At 43.6% G+C, this 22398-nt stretch overlaps 1 protein-coding gene across 3 annotated transcripts in view; it reads left to right on the forward strand.

Moving 5' to 3' along the window:
* The window catches only part of LOC144498875 (uncharacterized), a 256941-nt gene that overhangs the window by 211928 nt on the left and 22615 nt on the right, over positions 1–22398 (forward strand). For all 3 annotated transcript variants that reach the window (XM_078220688.1, XM_078220690.1, XM_078220689.1), the window contains exon 14: positions 9132–9284. In XM_078220688.1, coding sequence (XP_078076814.1) covers positions 9132–9284 — 153 coding nt within the window. The remainder of the gene's footprint in view (positions 1–9131; positions 9285–22398) is intronic.

The raw sequence follows: 22398 nt of genomic DNA on the forward strand, positions 1-22398 counted from the left end.
CAACCGCACAACCTCAAACAGACCATTGTCCGCAGCAAACTATCCAGCCTTCAGAAGAACAGTGACCACGACACCACACAACCCTGCCACAGCAACCTCTGCAAGACGTGCCGGATCATCAGCACGGATGCCATCATCTCACGTGAGAACACTATCCACCAGGTACACGGTACATACACTTGCAACTCAGCCAACGTTGTCTACCTGATACGCTGCAGGAAAGGATGTCCCGAGGCATGGTACATTGGGAAGACCATGCAGACGCTACGACAACGGATGAATGAACACCGCTCGACAATCACCAGGCAAGAATGTTCTCTTCCTGTTGGGGACTCTTCAACGGTCATGGGCATTCGGCCTCTGATCTTCAGGTAAGCGTTCTCCAAGGCGGCTTTCACGACACACGACAGCGCAGAGTCGCTGAGCAGAGACTGATAGCCAAGTTCCGCACACATGAGGACTGCCTCAACTGGGATCTTGGGTTCATGTCACACTATCTGTAACCACCACGACTTGCCTGGGCTTGCAAAATCTCACTAACTGTCCTGTCTGGAGACAATACACATCTCTTTAACCTGTGCATAACCCTCTCTCCACTCACATTGTCTGTACCTTTAAGATTTGATTACCTGTAAAGACTCGGATTCCAACCATTATTTTGTAAATTGAGTTTGTGTCTTTATATGCCCTGTTTGTGAACTGAATTCACACTCACCTGATGAAGGAGCAGCGAGCACTCCGAAAGCTAGTGGCTTTTGCTACCAAATAAACCTGTTGGGCTTTAACCTGGTGTTGTGAGACTTCTTACTCCTCATTCACGTACGGAGTATCCAACCTACACCCAAAGTTCCCTGTAAGCCATAAACACTCAGGGCCAAACAGCAACCCAAAAGTTACCGCGCAGGCCGCTCACAAGCTGTCCCCTTTAAGATACCATACAAAACAATTTAATAATATCACACAGTGAAATGAACAACGGAAAGAAATAAAGGAGACATTTCCTGCACCCCTACACACCTAAAAATGGGCAATCTAAAATTTCTGTGATCTTGAATTTATTTACTTATTCTTTCACAGGTTGTGGTCATTGCTAACTAGGCTAGCATTTGCTACCAATCCTTAATTGAGAAAGTGGCAGTGACCCACTTGAACCACTGTGGAGTAGGTACATCCACGAGGGAGGGAATTCCAGGATTTTGATCCAGCAACCGTGAAAGAACAGCGATATAGTTCCAAGTTGACATGGTGTGTTGCTTGGAAGAGAACTTGTAGGTGGTGGTGTTTCCATGCATCTGCTGTCCTTGTTCTTCTAGGTGTTAGAGGTGGCAGGTATGGAACGTGCTGTCAAAGGAGCCTTCGTGAACTTCTGCAGTGCATCTTGTAGATGGTGCAAACTGCTGCCACTATGTGTCGATGATGGAAGGAGTGAATATTTAATGATGAGGTGCCAATCAAGTGGGCTGCTTTGTCCTGGATGGTGTCAAACTTCTTGAGTGTTTTTGGACCTGCACTCATCCAGGCACGTGGAAAGTATTCCATCACACTCCTAACCTTGCCTTGTAGATGATAAACAGATCTTGGAGAGTCAGGAGGTGAGTTACTCGCTGTAGAATTCCCAGCCTGTAACTTGCTCTTGCAGCCACAGTGTGTATATGGTTAGTCTAGTTCAGTTTCTGGTCAATAGTAACCCCTGGAATGTTGATAATGGGGGATTCAGCCATGATAATGGTATTGAATTCAAGGCAAGGTTCTGAGATGCTCTCTTGTTGGAGATGGTCATTGTCTTACATTTGTGTCACACAAATGTTACTTGCCACTTATCAGCGTATGGTTGAAAGCTGTTTAGATCTTGCTACAAATAGAAATGGACTGCTCCCTTATCTTTGGAGTAACGAATAGTACTGAACATTGTGCATTCATCAGTAAACATCCCCACTTCTGATCTTATCATAGAAACCCTACAGTGCAGAAGGAGGCCATTCGGCCCATCGAGTCTGCACCGACCACAATCCCACCCAGGCCCTACCCCCACATATTTACCCGCTAATCCCTCTAACCTACGCATTTTACGATTCTAAGGGGCAATTTTTAACCTGGCCAATCAACCTAACCCGCACATCTTTGGACTTATGATGGAGGGAAGGTTATTGATGAAGAAGTTGAAGATACTTAGGTCCAGGACACTACCCTGAGGAATTCTTGCAGCAATATATTGGGACTGAGATGATTGACCTCCAACAACCACAACCATCTTCCTTAATGCTGGATACGACTCCAGTAAGAAGTTTAACAACACCAGGTTAAAGTCCAACAGGTTTATTTGGTAGCAAATTTTTAAAAAAATACTTTTCCAATTCAATCAAATCAAGTCCAATTCAGAGTCTCAACAAGTTGAGACATTTCCGATCCAGGCTGACAAGACAGGGCATGCGACCCTTTACCCTGTCTTGGGCCTGATCTACATGAGCCAAGCTGATTGGAGGAGGTGCAGGTCTTCCTCCTCCAAGGCTTGATCTCATTTGCATCTTAGCCAAAAGGCCAAGATGCCGCTTTTAAAAATTGCTTCATATGAAAATGAAGCTTAAATGCAACCCAGTGGTCATTACCAACCGCAGCATCAGCAGACTACACTTGATCTTAGCCAAAAGGCCTTATTTGGTAGCAAATGCACGACTCCAACCAGTGGAATATACCACATTTCAAAATCTCAGGACATCTCAAATTGATTTAAAAACAGCGTAGTCACTGTTGTAATGTAGGAACAAAGATGCAGCAATATATTTGTACTACATATTAGCTGCACCACGATGTTATCTGCAATTTTGATTGCTGCATTATAAAAAGCCATAATAACATAATGTAGGGGGATGCCAGAAATGAGAAGCTATGGTTATGAGGAATCATTTAAAATGCAGAAATTAGAGCAGGGAAGATTAAGAGAAGAATTTGATTGGGTGAGTAGAGAATGACTATTGGCTCTAGTCAAGGAATTAGTGACAAGCATTCAAGAATTTAAAGAAGTGAGAGCATTGGTTGGGAGAAATTTCTTTACACAGGGCATCATTGCAACATGGAATGTTTAGCCATATGGAATAATTAGAGAGCACATTGCATCTATCAAGGGAAAAATCTGATAAATATTTTAAATTGGGGACATACAGGTCGATGAGTAGGAAGCAAAGTAGTAGGATTAGTCTAGCAAAGAGCTGGCATTGAATGTTGGGAAAATTGACCTCAGTTCAAACAACAAAGGAGCTTGACAGTGCTTAATGGTTTATACATTAATTCTAGAAGTCTAGTGAACAAAGCAGTTGAACTAAGGGCACAGGTAGACACTTAGGAGTATAAGAACATAAGAAATAGGAGCAGGAGTAGGCCATCTAGCCCCTCGAGCCTGCCCCGCCATTCAATAAGATCATGGCTGATCTGAAGTGGATCAGTTCCACTTACCCGCCTGATCCCTATAACCCCTAATTCCCTTACCGATCAGGAATCCATCCATCCGTGATTTAAAGTTGGAAGAGAAGGTGTTACAGGCTAATAGGCTGGAGGAAATAGATGTTCGGAGGGAGGATATCCTGGCAGTTTTGAATAAACTGAAGGTCGATAAGTCCCCTGGGCCCGATGAAATATATCCTAGGATTCTTTGGGAGGCAAGGGATGAGATTGCAGAGCCTTTGGCTTTGATCTTTGGGTCCTCGCTGTCCACGGGGATGGTGCCAGAGGACTGGAGAATGGCGAATGTTGTTCCTCTGTTTAAGAAAGGGAATAGAAATGACCCTGGTAATTATAGACCGGTTAGTCTTACTTCGGTGGTTGGTAAATTCTTGGAAAAGGTCCTTAGGGATGGGATTTACGACCATTTAGAAAGATGCGGATTAATCCGGGATAGTCAGCACGGATTCGTGAAGGGCAAGTCGTGCCTCACAAATTTGATTGAATTTTTTGAGGAGGTAACTAAGTGTGTTGATGAAGGTAGGGCAGTTGATGTCACATACATGGATTTTAGTAAGGTGTTTGATAAGGTCCCCCATGGTCGGCTTATGATGAAAGTGAGGAGGTGTGGGATAGAGGGAAAGTTGGCCGATTGGATAGGTAACTGGCTGTCTGATCGAAGACAGAGGGTGGTGGTGGATGGAAAATTTTCGGACTGGAGGCAGGTTGCTAGCGGAGTGCCACAGGGATCAGTGCTTGGTCCTCTGCTCTTTGTGATTTTTATTAATGACTTAGAGGAGGGGGCTGAAGGGTGGATCAGTAAATTTGCTGATGACACCAAGATTGGTGGAGTAGTGGATGTGGTGGAGGGCTGTTGTAGGCTGCAAAGAGACATAGATAGGATGCAAAGCTGGGCTGAAAAATGGCAAATGGAGTTTAACCCTGATAAATGTGAGGTGATTCATTTTGGTAGGACTAATTTAAATGTGGATTACAGGGTCAAAGGTAGGGTCCTGAAGACTGTGGAGGAACAGAGAGATCTTGGGGTCCATGTCCACAGATCTCTAAAGGTTGCCACTCAAGTGGATAGAGCTGTGAAGAAGGCCTATAGTGTGTTAGCTTTTATTAACAGGGGGTTGGAGTTTAAGAGCCGTGGGGTTATGCTGCAACTGTACAGGACCTTGGTGAGACCACATTTGGTTATTGTGTGCAGTTCTGGTCACCTCACTATAAGAAGGATGTGGAAGCACTGGAAAGAGTGCAGAGGAGATTTACCAGGATGCTGCCTGGTTTGGAGGGTAGGTCTTATGAGGAAAGGTTGAGGGAGCTAGGGCTGTTCTCTCTGGAGCGGAGGAGGCTGAGGGGAGACTTAATAGAGGTTTATAAAATGATGAAGGGGATAGATAGAGTGAACGTTCAAAGACTATTTCCTCGGGTGGATGGAGCTATTACAAGGGGGCATAACTATAGGGTTCATGGTGGGAGATATAGGAAGGATATCAGAGGTAGGTTCTTTATGCAGAGAGTGGTTGGGGTGTGGAATGGACTGCCTGCAGTGATAGTGGAGTCAGACACTTTAGGAACATTTAAGCGGTTATTGGATCGGCACATGGAGCACACCAGGATGATAGGGAGTGGGATAGCTTGATCTTGGTTTCAGATAAAGCTCGACACAACATCGTGGGCCGAAGGGCCTGTTCTGTGCTGTACTGTTCTATGTTCTATGTATTAAACACATTCAACGAGGAAGCCTCCACCACTTCAGTGGGCAGAGAATTCCAGAGATTCACCACCCTCTGAGAGAAGAAGTTCCTCCTCAACTCTGTCCTAAACTGACCCCCCTTTATTTTGAGGCTATGCCCTCTAGTTCTAGTTTCCTTTCTAAGTGGAAAGAATCTCTCCATCTCTACCCTATCCAGCCCCTTCATTATCTTATAGGTCTCTATAAGATCCCCCCTCAGCCTTCTAAATTCCAACGAATACCAACCCAATCTGCTCAGTCTCTCCTCATAATCAACACCCCTCATCTCTGGTCAACCTGGTGAACCTTCTCTGCACTCCCTCAAAGCAGTGACTTAAAGAAGAATAGGAATGGGAACTCAATATTCCTGGTAACAGACTTTTCGGACATGATAGAGTGGGGGGGGGGGTGGTAAAAAGGGAAGGTGGTGGTATATTGGTTAAAGAAACAATTACACCTGTGTGAGGAGGGAAATAAAATCAAACAAGAAGGAACAAAAAAGACACAATATTTGTTTGAGGTATACTATAGCCACCAATCAGAGAGCAAATATTTAGGCAAATAGTTGAGAATTCCAAAGAGTTGCAGTAATGGGAGAAGAGTTCAGCTACCCTAATATTAACTGACATAAAATCAATGCAGAGGGTGCAGAATTCTTAAAATGTTTGCAGGAGATTTTTTAGTTAGTATAACACCAACAAGAAGGGTAGTTCTAAATTTATAGTTAGGAAATTAATTTGGACAGTTAGGATACACTTCAGTGGAAGTGCCTTTAGTGTAGTTATGGAAAATAACAAAATTAGATCAGGAGTAAAGTTCTCAGTTGAGGAAATGCCAATTGTAGTAAGCTGAGATGTGATTTAGCAAAAATGGACTGGAAACAGATACTTGAAGCTAAATCAGTAGCAGAACAGTGGGAGGCAGTCAAAGAAGAGATGGTGAGAGCTCAAAACAAATATGTTCCCACAAAGAAAATGAGTGAGGTTACCAACTCTAGAGCCCTTTTAATGCTAAGGAGCTTGCAGAATAGGATAAGAAAAAAAAGGGGGAGCTTACCAAACAAGTTGCTGTTGTTTCCTGTTGGGTGGCATGGTGGCACCACGGTTAGTACTGTCGTCTCACAGTGCCAGGAACCCGGGTTTGATTCTGGCCTTGGGTGACTGTGTGGAGTTTGCACATTTCCCCATTTCTGTGTGGGTTTACTCTGGGAGCTCCAGTTTCCTCCCACAGTCCAAAGATGTGCTGGTTAGGTGGATTGACCATGCTAAATTGCCCTTTGGTGTCCAAAGATGTGTAGTTTAGCAAAGGCTATTGAGAGTGAAACAATTGATTGGCAAGAATTGAACTCCTGTTGAAGCATTTACTTTTAACTTAGCTAAAGCCTATTCTTTTATAAATTATAGTGAATTCTATTGTCAAAGCTAAATTAAAAATTGTTTATCCCAAAAAATATGTAAATTGGAGGAAAAGTTACACAAATATTTAGAGAAAGAAGAAATGTGGTCTTGTGTGGTTTAGTTTTTAGAACTTTTCTGAATCTGAAAGTTAATTTAAAAGAAATCCCTGGAGATGATTGGTCTATTTTTTTTACTCTCCATTAGCAGCACCCATATTGTGTTGCATCCCCCCAGCGCCCCTCCCCAACCAATGAGTGATGGTGCAGATTGGGTTCTTTAATTAGTGATGTATCTAGAATATTAGACAATCTAAATTATTCTGGTAGCCTAATGGGACATTTTAGAGAGTAAACAAATAATGTTGTAAGAAAATAGACTCTTGCAATGAATTACTCTTGGCAGAAACTTATAGCAAAACTTTTCACACAACAGATCTATTGATTTTCCTACAATTAAAATTACTGATAGAAAATTACAGACTTGGGAGTGTGTAATTTCTAGAAAAGTATGCACCAGGAGTGCCAAAACAGAAATTCACAAATATCTTTGTGCTTTGTGATTAACTTGAAAATAGCTCAGAATTGGCTTGCGATTATGTTATCCAGTTTAAGTAAAATTAGGTGATAATATTATTGATGTAAGTATTCTGCACTTGTCCACAGGATTAAAAGGTGGATTCTAAGCAGTAACCTACAATCCATTTGATATTAACCTTCCAGAATACCTACCATACCATCTCCCATTATACCATTCACCTGTTTCAGCAGAACTCCCTGCATAAAGAAATACTTCCTGATTTTTACCCTAAGTTTGGCTTGCATAGTCCTGAATCTGTGTCCACTTATACTCTGCTAATGACATAAATGAAAGTATATGTCATGATATGTCAAGGAAGGCTGTTGACAAGTACCGTATGGTAAGTAGTTGCATAAGGTTAAATCTCACGGGATCCAGGATGAGATAGCCAATTGGATACAAAATTGGCTTGATAACAAAAGACAGAGGGTGGTTGTAGAGGGTTGTTTTTCAAATTGGAGATCTGTGACCAAGCAGTGTGCCTCAGGGATCGCTGTTGGGTCCACTGTTATTTGGATGAGAATTTAGAAGGCATGGTTAGTAAGTTTGCAGATGACATCAAGATTGGTGGCATAGTGGATAGTGAAGAAGGTTATCTAGGATTGCAACGAGATCTTGATCAATTGGGCCAGTGGACTGATGAATGGCAGATGGAGTTTAGATAAATGCAAGGTGATGCATTTTGGTAGAGCGAACCAGGGCAGGTCTTATTTAGTTAATGGTAGGGCGCTGGAGAGAGTTCTAGAACAAAGAGATCCAGGGGTTCTGGTTCATAGCTCCCTGAAAGTGGAGTCACAGGTGGGCAGGATGGTGAAGAAGACATTCAGCATGCTTGGTTTCATTGATCAGAACATTGAATACAGGAGTTGGGACATCTTGTTGAAGTTGTACAAGACATTGGAAAGGCCGCACTTGGAATACTGTGTACAGTTCTGGTCACCCTGTTATAGAAAGGGTATTATTAAACTAGAAAGAATGCAGAAAAGATTTACTAGGATGCTCCCGGGACTTGATGGTTTCAGTTATAAGGAGAGGCTTTATAGACTGGGACTTTTTTCCCTGGCGTGTAGGAGGCTTAGAGGTGATCTTATAGAGGTCCATAAAATAATGAGGGGCATAGATAGTCAACAGCTTTTCCCAAAGGTAGAGGAGTCTAAAACTAGAGGGCATAGGTTTAAGGTGCGAGGGGAGATATACAAAATGTCCAGAGGGGCAATTCTTTCACATAGAGGGTGGTGAGTCTCTGGGACGAGCTGCCAGAGGTAGCAGTAGAGGCAGGTTCAATTTTGTCTTTTAAAAAGCATTTAGACAGTTACACAGATGAGATTGTTATCGAGGGATATGGGCCAAAACACGGGCAGTTGGGACTAGCTTCATGGTAAAAACTGAGCGGCATGGGCAAGTTGGGCCGAAGGGCCTGTTTCCATGCTGTAAACCTCTATGCTCATAAACAGGACTCATGGAGGTGGGTAGGAGGAGAGACACAATAAAATCCATTTATATTATGATGTACAATTCCTGCCTGTCTTGCCTGTCATACAGAAGATCACTTATCTTTGTGAATGGGTCATGATATAATAAAAATAGTAAGAAGTCTCACAACACCAGGTTAAAGTCCAACAGGTTTATTTGGTAGCAAATACCATAAGCTTTCGGAGCGCTGCCCCTTCGTCAGATGGAGTGGAGATAACCACTCCATCTGACGAAGGGGCAGCGCTCCGAAAGCTTATGGTATTTGCTACCAAATAAACCTGTTGGACTTTAACCTGGTGTTGTGAGACTTCTTACTGTGCTTACCCCAGTGCAACGCCGGCATCTCCACATCATAATAAAAATACACATAGTTGCTTTTATTAGAATGTTGATAATGTGCCTGTTATTAATACTAAACAAGCTTAGTGTAGGCATTCCCTGTTCGCAGTCTGATTTATATAATCGTATTTGTTAGGTTAGAACTAAAACAGCAATATTTTCTTTAACAGAGCGCCTGGTGAAAATGTCTTTGGAAGATCTCCGAGAATTCCTTCAGGAAATTATGTCTAAAAACTTTCATTATGATGATGATGTTGTTATTGAACAACTGGAAAAGTCCATGGTTGAGCTCAGAAAACTGAAGCTAGAACTTCCTCCACCAGGTATGTAACAATTCTACAGCACGCCAGCTCAGTTCATCTTCTAACTTTCATCTCCATTTCAAGTTTCAAACAACAATCTTTTTTCAATAAATTGTATATTTTGTTTCAATTATTTTAAATAACTCCACTCCTTGCTACTTTCCTTCCACTGATTTTTTTTTTCTGTCCGTATCTTCCTTTTGGCCCCAATATACTGTACATCACTCCCCAGCTGGAGAGCATTGTTAACATTCTGAACTACAAGCTTTTGGCTGGGTGATGAATTTCAGGCAGTGTTCCTTGCATCTACCCAGAGAGTAGCCAAGATGGAGATGACAATATTTGCAACTGGGGACATTGACCTGTTCCACCCCTATTTTGCTGTGGTTTACAAAAAAAGTTTGTTTTCTGCCTCTACTTTTGAGGTAAGTCCAGAGAGTTATAATGGAAATGCAGCTAGACAGTTGACGCAAGGTCAGAAGGGGTAAGAATCTCGCTCTGAATAGATATACTAAAATGTACATTTGATGATTAATATGGATTTAGACTATGTGAAAGTGAGTAGTCAGTTGTAAAATCATCTATCAACTATTGCAAAAAATGGCTGCTAAAACCATTACCAGCAATGTAGGGAATCCATGTGCAGATATACAGAATAATAGCCTCAACTTCATTGTAAATTACATGCACACACTCTGCCCATTTGTACCCAAGTTCGCCAATATTAATGAATACTGTACCAAATTTGTAAATTGAAGCAGCTTTGCAGCTGAGGTTTCCATCCACTTTCTGTTTTCATGCTGCTGACCTCTGGTTTTCAGATACATATCAGGCAACTGTGAAATTAATTTCTCACCAGGGCCTCTGAACGTTGGGGTTTATCGAAAAATTGTTAGTTAGGGTCTCTGGTTCATTATAACTATAAGTTGTTTTCAGGTTATATTGCAAAAGCTTAGGAGGTTCTCTGAAAGTTTGATTGGTGTTTTGTGGATCATATTATGTGCTTTGGTACATTTTTCTATGAAAACTATAAATAAGCGGCTTTTAACATAAATGTCATCATCTGTAAAATATAGTATCTGCATTGGAAGATCCCTTGAAATTTAATTTCACTAGCCCTGCCTTAAGTGCACTGTGCAGTCACCAAACATTTTTTCCTTAATTTCAATATGTTTTTAATTAATAATTTAGTGTCCAACTTAAGTGGGAAAAATACACTTTTTTAATGTCCCTATGATTTTACTCTTGGGTTGCTCACTAGTCAATCTCGCTAGCAGGATATTACGGTCTGGCCAACAGTGCACCCCCGCCACGGGTTTCCCAGTGGCAAGGAGGGCATTCTACAGGAAACCCCATTGAAAAGGGCGGCACCCTAAGAACCTGTCACCAGCAAGCGGGCTCCGTCTGCCGCCTCTGTGAAATACGGTGCATAATAGGAGAAAAGTCCCACCCAATAATTTTTAATTTCTGGAAACTCGAGGACAGTACTAGTGAGTTCACAACTCCAGGTAGTGCAACATTTTAAACTTGCATTTCCTGTTTGGCAAAATGTGACTAATGGGCATCCCACAGAGATCTGTGTTGGGGTCTCAAAAAAGGAGCATGTGAACAGGTATAGACATTTAGCCACTTGAGCCTATCCCACCATTCAACAAAATCATGGATGAAATATTCAATGTATTTATTAACAACATAGATGATGGGCTAGAGAGCCACGTATGCAAGTTAAGTTAAGCAGTATTGCAGGATAGTATAGATGGAAAAATAAAACTAAAAAGAAAGATTGATAGATTAAATGAATGAGCAAACTGTGGCAAATGGATTTCAATATAGACAAGTTTGGACTCAAAAAGGATAGATAATATCGATCATATTCCTGGCATATAGGAAGATGATTATGGAGGATCAGTTATCTCAGCTCCAGGACATCTCTGCAGGAGTCCCTCAGGGTAGTGTCCGAGGCCCAACCATCTTCAGCTGCTTCATCAATGATCTTCCTGCCATCATAAGGTCAGAAGTGGGGATGTTTGCCAATGATTGCACAATGTTCAGCACCATTCGCGACTCCTCAGATACTGAAGCAGTCCATGTTCAAATGCAACAAGATCTGGACAACATCCAGGCTTGGACTGACAAGTGGCACGTAACATTCGTGCCACACAAATACCAGGCAATGACCATCACCAATAGAGACACTCTTAACCACCGTCCCTTGACATTCAATGGTGTTGCCGTCATTGAATCCCCTACTGTCAACATCCTTGGGGTTACCATTGACCAGAAGCTCAACTGGACTCACCACATAAACACAGTGACTATAAATGCAGGTAAGGGAAATGGAATACTGCAGCGAGTAACTCACCTCCTGACTCTCCAAAGCCTGTCCACCATCTACAAGGCACAAGTCAAGAGTATGATGGAATACTCCCCATTTGTCTGCATGAGTGCAGCTCCAACACTCAAGAAGCTTGATACCATCCAGGACACAGTAGCCCACTTGATTGGCACCACACCCACAAACATCCGCTCCCTCCACCACCAATGCTCTACAAGATGGATTGCAGCAATTCACCAAAAATCCTTAGACAGCACGTTCCAAACTCACTATCACTTCCAGCTAGAAGGACAAGGGCAGCAGATACATGGGAACGCCACCACCTGCAAGTTCCCCTCTAAGCCACTCACCATCCTGACGTGGAAATACATCGCCGTTCCTTCGCAGTTGCTGGCTCAAAATCCTAGAATTCCCTCTCTAATGGCATTGTGGGTCAACACACAGCACGTGGACTGCAGCGATTCAAGAAGGGAGCTCACCTCACCACCACTTTCTCATGGGCAATAAATGCTGGCCAGCCAGTGATGCCCATGTCCCATGAATGAATAAAAGAAAAAAATACTTTCTCAATGGTGAAAAGCAAAAGGAGTGGAGCTCCAAAGAGAATTGGGGATCAGCTACATAGATCATAAAATGTCAAGGACAGGTACAAACAAAAAATCGAAAAGGTGAATGGAATGTTGGCCTTTTTATCTAATGCATTAGAATATGGGATCTTATACAAAGCCCTGATTAGACCACACCTGGAGTATTATGTTCACTTCTGGACCCCAAACCTTAGGAAGGACATATTGGTATAGGAGGGAGTCTAGGTAGATTTACCAGAATGTTACCTAGATTCCGAAGATTAAATTTCTAGGAGAGATTACACAAACCTTTGGAGAGTATAGGCTGAGAAGATAGGTCTGACTCTAATTTCAAGGCTGTATCAGGAGTGAAATTAGGAAATATTTCTACATACAAAGGCCAGGACATAATGTGGGCGACAGGGGTCACATGTATAGTTTGGAGAACTGATTACTTTTGTGGGGGAGGTCTGAAAACATTAACTGGCCAGCATCAGGCCTACCTTGGAACTTAGGACACCGAGGGTGGAAAACCCTTTACTTACAGTTTTGTTTGCACTTTAGCTCCACGCGCCTGATCTATGGGCACCCGGCACGGAAGCAGGGTGGGAAAGGAGGAGGACCTCCTTGTGAACCTGCACCTAGGCCTGGCTAAACTTGCCATTAATAGGTCCAGGCAGTAGGCAATCAAGGGGGTCATCAAACCGCAGCTACATTCCCTGGAGAGGGAACATGCGGTGTCAACGAACACCATAGAGGCCTTCGGTCCTGGGGTGGATTACCAACCCTTTTAATTATCTAAGTTTAATGTTTTTAAGTTTCATTTGTGATTTATTTTTGTTTAAGGCAGTTCCCTAAGAGGCTGCCCCTTTTATTTTATCCTTCAGGTAATTTGATTTAGTTTAATTGGTTCAACTCAAAAGAGTTGGAACTTAGGACACAGAGTGTGGAAAACCCTGCCCCGAGAGCTGCCAGCCAATCAAGATGCAGCTATTCTCCATTGCCAATAGCACCATGGGGAGCAGTGACTCCTTTTGGTAATGCGATAAGGGCTTCACCTGAGTCCGTAGGTGAGTGAATGAGGTGGGATGGGGGTCATGGGGAGGGGTTTAATCTAAAGGAGGGTCGGAAACAAGGGCAAGGGTGTTGCATCCCTGATGTTGGGTTCCTCGATCAGGCACTGATTGCTTGTGAATGAAGAACTCCCTTCACCCCCATGCCACCCCTCAGGATGCAGGCAAACCCAACGGTACTGGGCAGCCTTCGGGGAAGTCACAGAAGAACCATACGACTTCCTTTTAATTCCTAAAACACCACTAAATGACAGTGAGTAATTGGTGCCAAGTGGCTCATTATTAAGCCTCATTGACATCTCACCACGAACAGGTGAGCTGTGTGCATCAGCCCCTTTGACTTTGCCGCAGGAAGTTTTTCAATTGCCTGCAGACTGATGTGCAGCACCTAGGCCTGGCTAAACTTGCCATTAGGCCTGGCACAGTGGTTAGCACTGCTGCCTCACAGCGTCAGGGACCCGGGTTTAATTCCTGGCTTGGGTCACTGTCTGTGTGGAGTCTGCACGTTCTCCCCGTGTCTGCGTGGGTTTCCTCCGGGTGCTCCAATTTCCTCCCACAGCCCGAAACACTGATTAGGTGCTAAATTCTCCCTCAGTGTAATTGAACAGGCGCTGGAGTGTGGCGACCAGGGGATTTTCACAGCAACTTCATTTCAATGTTGACTTAAGCCTACTTGTGACACTAATAAATTTTTTTAAAGCCTCCTGGCTGCTGTGTTTCTCACCATAATGGGCTGGATTAAATTACACCAAAGAGTGGTAGGAGCTTGAAACAGTCTTCCACAAACAGCAGTTAAATGCTGGGTGAATTCTTAATTTTAAATCTAAGGTTGTTAGATTTCTGTTGACCAAAGGTATTAAGAGGAATGAGGAAAAGGCAGGTGTGTGAAGTTAGGTCACAGATCAGCCATGATCTCACTGAATGCATGGGCTAAATTATCCACTCCTATTCACCATTCCTTCTATTACCTTTTTGGATTGCACGGTTTATTTAAGTGTGTGGCCCCTTGCATTTTTTTGTGCAGACGTGCATGCATTGTTATTTAAAGAGACCAACTTGTGCGTAGGCTGCTTGGGGACTTTCAGTTGCTGAGCACAGCTGAGGGGGAACATTGCACCATATGTCTGTTTGCTTACTGACTTTTAGGTTTCTTCTACCACCTTGTGGTCACTTTCAGATGTTGCACGTAAAATGGTACAAATCAAGTCTCGACTTTCTGTTACTGACTTCCCCTGTCTATCTGTGTTGTAAAGCATTCACAGACCCCTTGTAAAACATCACAGGCAGAAAGGGTTAATGTTCCATGTAGAATTTCAATCAGAAATAATAATCAACCTGAAACAAATAACTTTCGCAAAAACAGTCAAACCTCAGCAGCCTCTGTCTGCCTCTCCCTCCCCATCTAGTCGCCTCTCTTCATTCCTCTCATGCACGTGCCTCAAGTTAACTGTTTGTGCGGTTCAGACCAGTCTTTTCCTGCTCTTTCAGACTCACCAATCAGAGTCTGAATTTGCTCTGCATTGCCTGCTGATTTTGAGCTTGTCAGTAAATGCAGAGTAATTAGGCTCTGATTGGATGCCCAGTGCACCGGCCGGAAGGGGGCCCAGTGCCCAGACAGGGTGTTTTTCATTATAAACCCATAGAAATCATAGAAACCCTACAGTGCAGAAGGAGGCCATTCGGCCCATCGAGTCTGCACCGACCACAATCCCACCCAGACCCTACCCCCACATAGTTACCCGCTAATCTACGCATCTCAGGGGCAATTTTTTTTTTTAACCTGGCCAATCAACCTAACCCGCACATCTTTGGACTGTGGGAGGAAACCGGAGCACCCGGAGGAAACCCACGCAGACACGAGGAGAACGTGCAAACTCCACACAGACAGTGACCCAAGCCGGGAATCGAACCCGGGACCCTGGAGCTGTGAAGCAGCAGTGCTAACCACTGTGCTACCGTGCCGCCAGTACTTTACTGGAGCGTTGAGCTTGATTTTTGTGCGCAAATCCTTGGGCGGTATTTAACGTTGGCGACTGGGGACCACATCCCATCATCATTGGTATTAACCCAGCTGCCAACAAGGAGATCGCCATGCAGGAACCACGCCAGGGAAACCTATGTGGGGTTAGTTGTGAGCTCCCGGTGAGGTCCCTCATGAAAATGCACTCAGTGTCTGATCAAGGGACTCAGTATCAGGAAGGAGGGTCTGCTGAGAGCCACCCCTTTCCCTTGATGTTGACCTCCCCCCAACGCCCACACACCATCATGTGCCTGGGATCCAGTGACGATAAACCTCAGATGGGTGTCATACTGGCAGCAGCTACTGCCTTCCTGATGTTGCTTCCATCCAATGGAGGGGTATTGACCACTGGTTGGAGAGCCAACACTGGTTGGAGAGCCCTGTGTCACCTCTTTTAGGGAAGACCTGCCACACAGCCACCAAACAGAGGCTGGCAGCTCTATTGAATGGAAACATCACCTCGGGCAGTCAGGATTGACATTCTGGTGCCTGAGGATTCTCTGCAGCTGCAGCCGGTGACATCAAAGAGCAGGATTGGGTTAGTGGTTCAAAGTGAAATTTGAAGGATGAAGTTCTCCTTAACAACAGTGCCCAGGACATTGCTATCCCATTGCAGGAGACTCCAAGGCAACAGTGGTTGTCAATTCACCACTGATTTACAGGAATAATATGTGAACTAATAGCAGACATGTCGCAAATCAAGAGTATGAAAGTAAAGTTAAAATTTATTTATTAGTCACAAGTAAGGCGTACATTAACACTGCAATGAAGTTACTGTGAAATTCCCCTAGTCGCCACACTCTGGTGCCTGTTCGGCTCAATGCATCTAACCAGCACGTCTTTCAGACTGTGGGAAGAAACACGCAGACACGGGGAGAACGTGCAAACTCCACACAGGTAGTGACCCGAGGCTGGAATTGAACCCAGGTCTCTGGCGCTGTGAGGCAACAGTGCTAACCACTCATAGCAAGAGGATCGAGTACAGGAGCAGCGATGTCTTGTTGCAATTACATAGAGCCTTGGTGTGGCCACACCTGGAATACTGTGTGCAGTTTTGGTCTCCTTATCTGAGGAAGGATGTATCGAGGGAGAAAGTTTACCAGACTGATCCATGGGTTGGCGGAACTGATGTATGGGGAGAGATTAAGTCGCTTAAGATTGTGTTCATTGGAGTTTAGAAGAATTAGGGAAAATCTCATAGAAACCTATAAAATTCGAACAGGACGAGACAGGATAGATGCAGGAAGGATGTTCCCGATAGTGGGGTGTCCAGAACCAGGGGCCATAGTCGAAGGATATGGGGTAAACCTTTTAGGACTAAAATGAGGAGAAATTTCTTCACCCAGCAAGTGGTAAGCCTGTGAAATTCACCACCACAGAAAGTGGTTGAGGCCAAAACATCGTATGTTTTAAGAAAGAGTTAGATATCGTTTTTTGAGGCAAAAGGGGTTAAAGGATATGGGGGTAAGGCGGGATCAGGTGTGGAGTTGGCTGATCCGCATCCTCATAATGGATGGTGGAGCAAGGCCGAATGGCCTATTCCTGTTCCTATTTTCTATGCTTCTAAAATGGAATCTGCTCTCTTGGTTGGGGGAAGCTCATACATTAATGAAACTCAATCCAGGACAAAGCAGCCTGCTTGATCAACACCCCATCCACCACCTTAAACCTTCACTCCCTCCACCACCGTCACACAGTGGCAACAGTGGATAACATCTACAAGATGCAATGCATCAACTCACTTTTCTAACTCGCCACCTCTCCCACCTAGAAGGACAAGGGCAACAGATGCATTGGAACACCACCACTTTCAAGTTCCCCTCAAAGTTACATACAATCCGCACTTGGAAATATATCACTGTTCCTTCATTTTCACTGGTCAGCACAGGAACTCCTTCCATAACAGCATTGTGGGTGTACCTACACTATGTGGACTGCAGTGGTTCAAGAAGTGGAGATGCCGGCGTTGGACTGGGGTAAACACAGTAAGAAGTTTAACAACACCAGGTTAAGTGGATATCTACCAAATAAACCTGTTGGACTTTAACCTGGTGTTGTTAAACTTCTTACTGTGGTTCAAGAAGACAGCTCACCACACCTTCTCACACGCAATTAGGAATGGGCAATAAATATTGGCCTCGCCAGTGATGCTCACATCCCCCGAACAAATATGTTTTTCAAAAATGACATCGGTAGAAAAAGTGTTGAGTTCTTCAAAGTTTCAGAAGCAAATGAAATGTTTAAAAACAAGACCTCAAAAGTTGTAATTTCAGGATTACCCCCAGTGCCACATGATTATCGAAACAGGAAGGTAGTGCAGGTAAATGTGTGATTGGAGAAGTGGCCCAGGAAGGAGAGTTTAAGATTCCTAGGCATTGGGGCCTGTGCTGGGGTAAGGGGCACGTATAAAAGATAAATGTGCTGTGCATGAAAAGAGCTGGAACCAATGTTCCCACTAAAAGATGACTAAAGAGTCATTAGAGTTTTACAGCACAGAAAGAGGCCCTTTGGCCCATGACCGGCCATCAGACACCTTTCTATTCTAATCCCATTTTTCAGCACTTGGTTTGTAGTCTTGTAAGCTATGACTTTTCGAGTGCTCATCAAAATGCCTTTTAAATGCTGCGAGGGTTCCCGCCTCTACTGCCCTTTCAGGCAGTGAGTTGCAGATTTCCATCACCCTTTGGGTGAAAAGGTTTTTCCTCAAATCCCCTCTAAATTACCTGTCCCTTACTTTAAATCCATGGCCTTTGTTTATTGACTACTCTGCCTTCAGGGATTTATTTCTATCCTCTCTATCTATGTCCTTCATAATTTTGTACACCTCAATCAGGTCACCCCTCAGCCTTCGCTGCTCTAAGGAAAACAACCTGAGCCTATCCAGCCTCTCTTCATAGCTGAAACGCTCAGCCAGGCAACATTCTGGTGAATTTCCTTTGCACCCTTTCTAGTGCAATCACATCCTTCCTATAGCGTGGCAACCAGAACTGCAAACAAAACTATAGCCTGGCCTAACAAGTGTTTTATATAGCTCCATCATAACCTCCTTGCTGTTATATTTGTGCCTCAACTACTAATGGCAAATATCCCATATGCCTTCTTAACCACCTTATCTACCTGTCCTGCTGCCTTCAGGGATCTTTGGACATGCACCCCAAGGTCCCTCTGGTCCTCCGTACTTCCTAGCGCCTATCATTAATTGTGTATTCTTTTGCCTTATTAGTCCTTCCAAAATGCATGACCTCTCACTTTTTGGGGTTAAATTCTATTTGCCACTGTTCTGCCCATCTAACCAGCCCGTCTATACTTTCCTGTAATCTAAGGCTTTCCTCTTTGCTATTTACCACACCATCAATTTTTATGTCATCGGCGAATTTACTGATCATTAAAGTACACGACAAACAGTTGGGGAATGTTTAAATTAAATTGGCAGTGGGAGCAGCCAGAAAGGAGCAGCAATGAGATCAAAAGATGTAAACAGCCGTAAAATTAGAAAATTCATAAAAATTGTAGGGACCAGATTGAGGAGTTATTAATTTGTATGTGCATCAAAATCTATAGTGCAACTAATAAGGTTGATGATCTGCAGGCACATATTACTACGTGGTATTATAATGTAGTTACATTGGCATAAACATGATTCAAACAAGGCCAACAATGGGTTCTTAATTTTCTTGGTTACTTAGTATTCAGGAATGATAGAGAAGGAAATAGAGGAGAGGGATTAAAGATATTGCCACAGTTCTAAATAGAACTGATGCACTTGAACTAAATCTATTTGTCTCAAGTTTAGGAACTTAGAGAGAGCTGTTACATCAGTGAGAATTTCTTAAAGCGCTCCAATCATTGAGAAAGATAGATTAGCAAATTTGATGGAAAGTTACAAAGTTGTGTAACAAAAAGAGAGTGGTAAAGGAGATTTAAATTACTCTAACATAGATCGGAAAATCCTGTCTGTACTTACGGGGGTGGAGTTTGGGGAATACCTCCACCTAACCTTCCTATCTTTCTGTCCTGCAGCAGCTGGTGCTGCTCTGCATGCCCTCATGTCCCCCTCCTACTCCTTATCCAAATCAAGAGGGACCCCAGCATGACATCCATGACCAATGTCCCTGCCAAGGTATGTCAGGTGCAGCTGCTCTGCAACTTTCTGTAATAAATAATGCATGTGCATTGCCACATAAAAACAAAAAGGGACCATATATTAAAACAAATGGGCCGTGCACAACTACTGAATTTTAAAGGGAACATCACCCAGGAGCAAGCACTCATTTTCTCCTGGTTACCCTGATTACTGAAGGTCGATAAGTCCCCTGGGCCTGATGAAATATATACTAGGATTCTTTGGGAGGCAAGGGATGAGATTGCAGAGCCTTTGGCTTTGATCTTTGGGTCCTCACTGTCCACGGGGATGGTGCCAGAGGACTGGAGAATGGTGAATGTTGTTCCTCTGTTTAAGAAAGGGAATAGAAATGACCCTGGTAATTATAGACCGGTTAGTCTTACTTCGGTGGTTGGTAAATTGATGGAAAAGGTCCTTAGGGATGGGATTTACAACCATTTAGAAAGATGCGGATTAATCCGGGATAGTCAGCACGGATTCGTGAAGGGCAAGTCGTGCCTCACAAATCTGATTGAATTTTTTGAGGAGGTAACTAAGTGTGTTGAAGAAGGTAGGGCAGTTGATGTCATATACATGGATTTTAGTAAGGCGTTTGATAAGGTCCCCCATGGTCGGCTTATGATGAAAGTGAGGAGGTGTGGGATAGAGGGAAAGTTGGCCGATTGGATAGGTAACTGGCTGTCTGATCGAAGACAGAGGGTGGTGGTGGATGGAATATTTTTGGATTGGAGGCAGGTTGCTAGCGGAGTGCCACAGGGATCAGTGCTTGGTCCTCTGCTCTTTGTGATTTTTATTAATGACTTAGAGGAGGGGGCTGAAGGGTGGATCAGTAAATTTGCTGATGACACCAAGATTGGTGGAGTAGTGGATGTGGTGGAGGGCTGTTGTAGGCTGCAAAGAGACATAGATAGGATGCAAAGCTGAGGGATGTCCTGGAGCTGAGATAACTGATCCTCCATAATCATCTTCCTATATGCCAGGAATATGATCGATATTATCTATCCTTTTTGAGTCCAAACTTGTCTATATTGAAATCCATTTGCCACAGTTTGCTCATTCATTTAATCTATGTTCTATGTTCTACTCCCATTTGGTGTTCAGTCAGCGGGAGCAGCACACCACTTCCTCTTTGTCGGTGAAGTCACCAGGAAATTTCCAGAATATAAGTCAGTTGAATGTTGGTATGTCTCAGAAGGTTTCCCAATGTGTTTTGGTGGTCTTTTCAGGGTTCTAGCAGCAATGAGAATGAAATGGTGAGTATGCCTTTGAAAACATTATCAATGCTCTGTTTACTCTGAAACAGCTGATGCTCTGTTAGGAGAGGACATTCGTTCATGTACTAGTCAACAAAATGTTGTGCAGCCTCTTTAATGAGTGTTGACAGGCATTTCAAGTGGCAGTGAGCTATTTAATGAGCCTCTGGACAGCTGTTGCTCTCACTGGTTTCAACTCTCCTAGGTGGCATCTTGTGCGAAAATATGGGATAAACTGGCATTGCAGCCTGGCCATCTTTAGTGCCTAAGTATTTGGTGTAAATCATCCCCATAAAGTCCAAAAGATTAGCTAATAAAAATGTTGGGCCTCTTGAGGCCAAAAGTGAAATCTTCAGAGGAGATAGCTATGAGTATTAAATAAATAATGTGTACCTGTCTTCACAAAGGAAGCAGACAATGTGAAAGTTACGCTGAAAAAGGAGAGGGAAACTATGGATGAGAAGTCATAGATTGAGATATATTAAAAGGATAAATATTCCTAAAAGTTATGAAGTCACCTGGTTTAAATAAAATACATTATGAATTACTGAAAGAAGCAAAACTAGAAATAGCAGATAATTATTCAATCATTACTGGGTACAGGAATAGTGTTGGAGGACTGTAGGGTTGTGAATGTTATATACTAAATCCCCGCTTAAAGTTGTTTCACTTTAACGTGGTTTGCCATGGACTTTCCCTTCTGTGGCCTGTCTGCTCACTTGACCTTTCCAGCAGTGTTTCCCCCTCTCCCTTAGACCGCCTTCTCCCTGCCTCTCCTACACTCTCCCACCCTTGCCTCTTCCACTTTTGTTGACTCCCACTTTTGCTGACACATGCCCCTTGTCTCCCCTGCCCCCGCCTCCACCTGCACTTGCCTTTCCTCCAGGCCTCTGTTCTTATCTTAGTTCTCAAGGTCTTCTTCAGTGGCTGCCAGCTTCTAGTTCACTCTGGTTTCACTCTGGGCTTCTGTCCTGAACTTGTATTTAAATCCTGGGCCCCATCTAGTGACAGACGTTAGTCAGTGCGGGTACAGCTGAAGTCCAAGGAGTACCTGCACTGACCAACTTCTTCCACGAGATGGAGCTTAGTCAAACTAAAAATATCATACTGAGGTGAGTACTATAATTTTTTCCAAAGAATTTAATTGTGTTGTATGTTTTTATATCTGGACATGTATTTTAATTTGTAAGTTATTTTAGCTTGGATTGCACAATATTACGTGTATGGTACAAGACCTTATGAAATTAGTGCTGAGTTTAAACTCAGCATGGGGCAGTGTCAAGAGGGTGGGGCTTGATGGGGCGGGGCCTCTGGGGGTGAACGGTGGGAGTGGGGGATCCCGCTGCCACTCTGCAGTTGGGATCGGTGGGGGAGGGAGGGAGGCCAGCGATTGGGGCTGGCCATCTGGATGGGATAAGAGTTTTAACAACACCAGGTTAAAGTCCAACAGGTTTATTTGGTAGCAAATACCATTAACTTTTGGAGCGCTGCTCCTTCGTCAGATGGAGTGGAAATGTGCTCTCAAACAGGGCACAGAGACACAAAATCAAGTTACAGAATACTGATTAGAATGCGAATCCCTACAACCAACCAGATCTTAAAGATACAGACAATGTGGGTGGAGAGAGCATTAAGCACAGGTTAAAGAGATGTGTATTGTCTCCAGACAGGACAGCCCGCAAGTCCAGGAGGCAAGCTGTGGGGGTTACTGATAATGTGAGCATTATCAGTAACCCCCACAGCTTGCCTCCTGGACTTGCGGGCT

The sequence above is a fragment of the Mustelus asterias genome, chromosome 9 (assembly GCF_964213995.1).
Source record: "Mustelus asterias chromosome 9, sMusAst1.hap1.1, whole genome shotgun sequence".
Taxonomy (NCBI): Eukaryota; Metazoa; Chordata; class Chondrichthyes; order Carcharhiniformes; family Triakidae; genus Mustelus; species Mustelus asterias.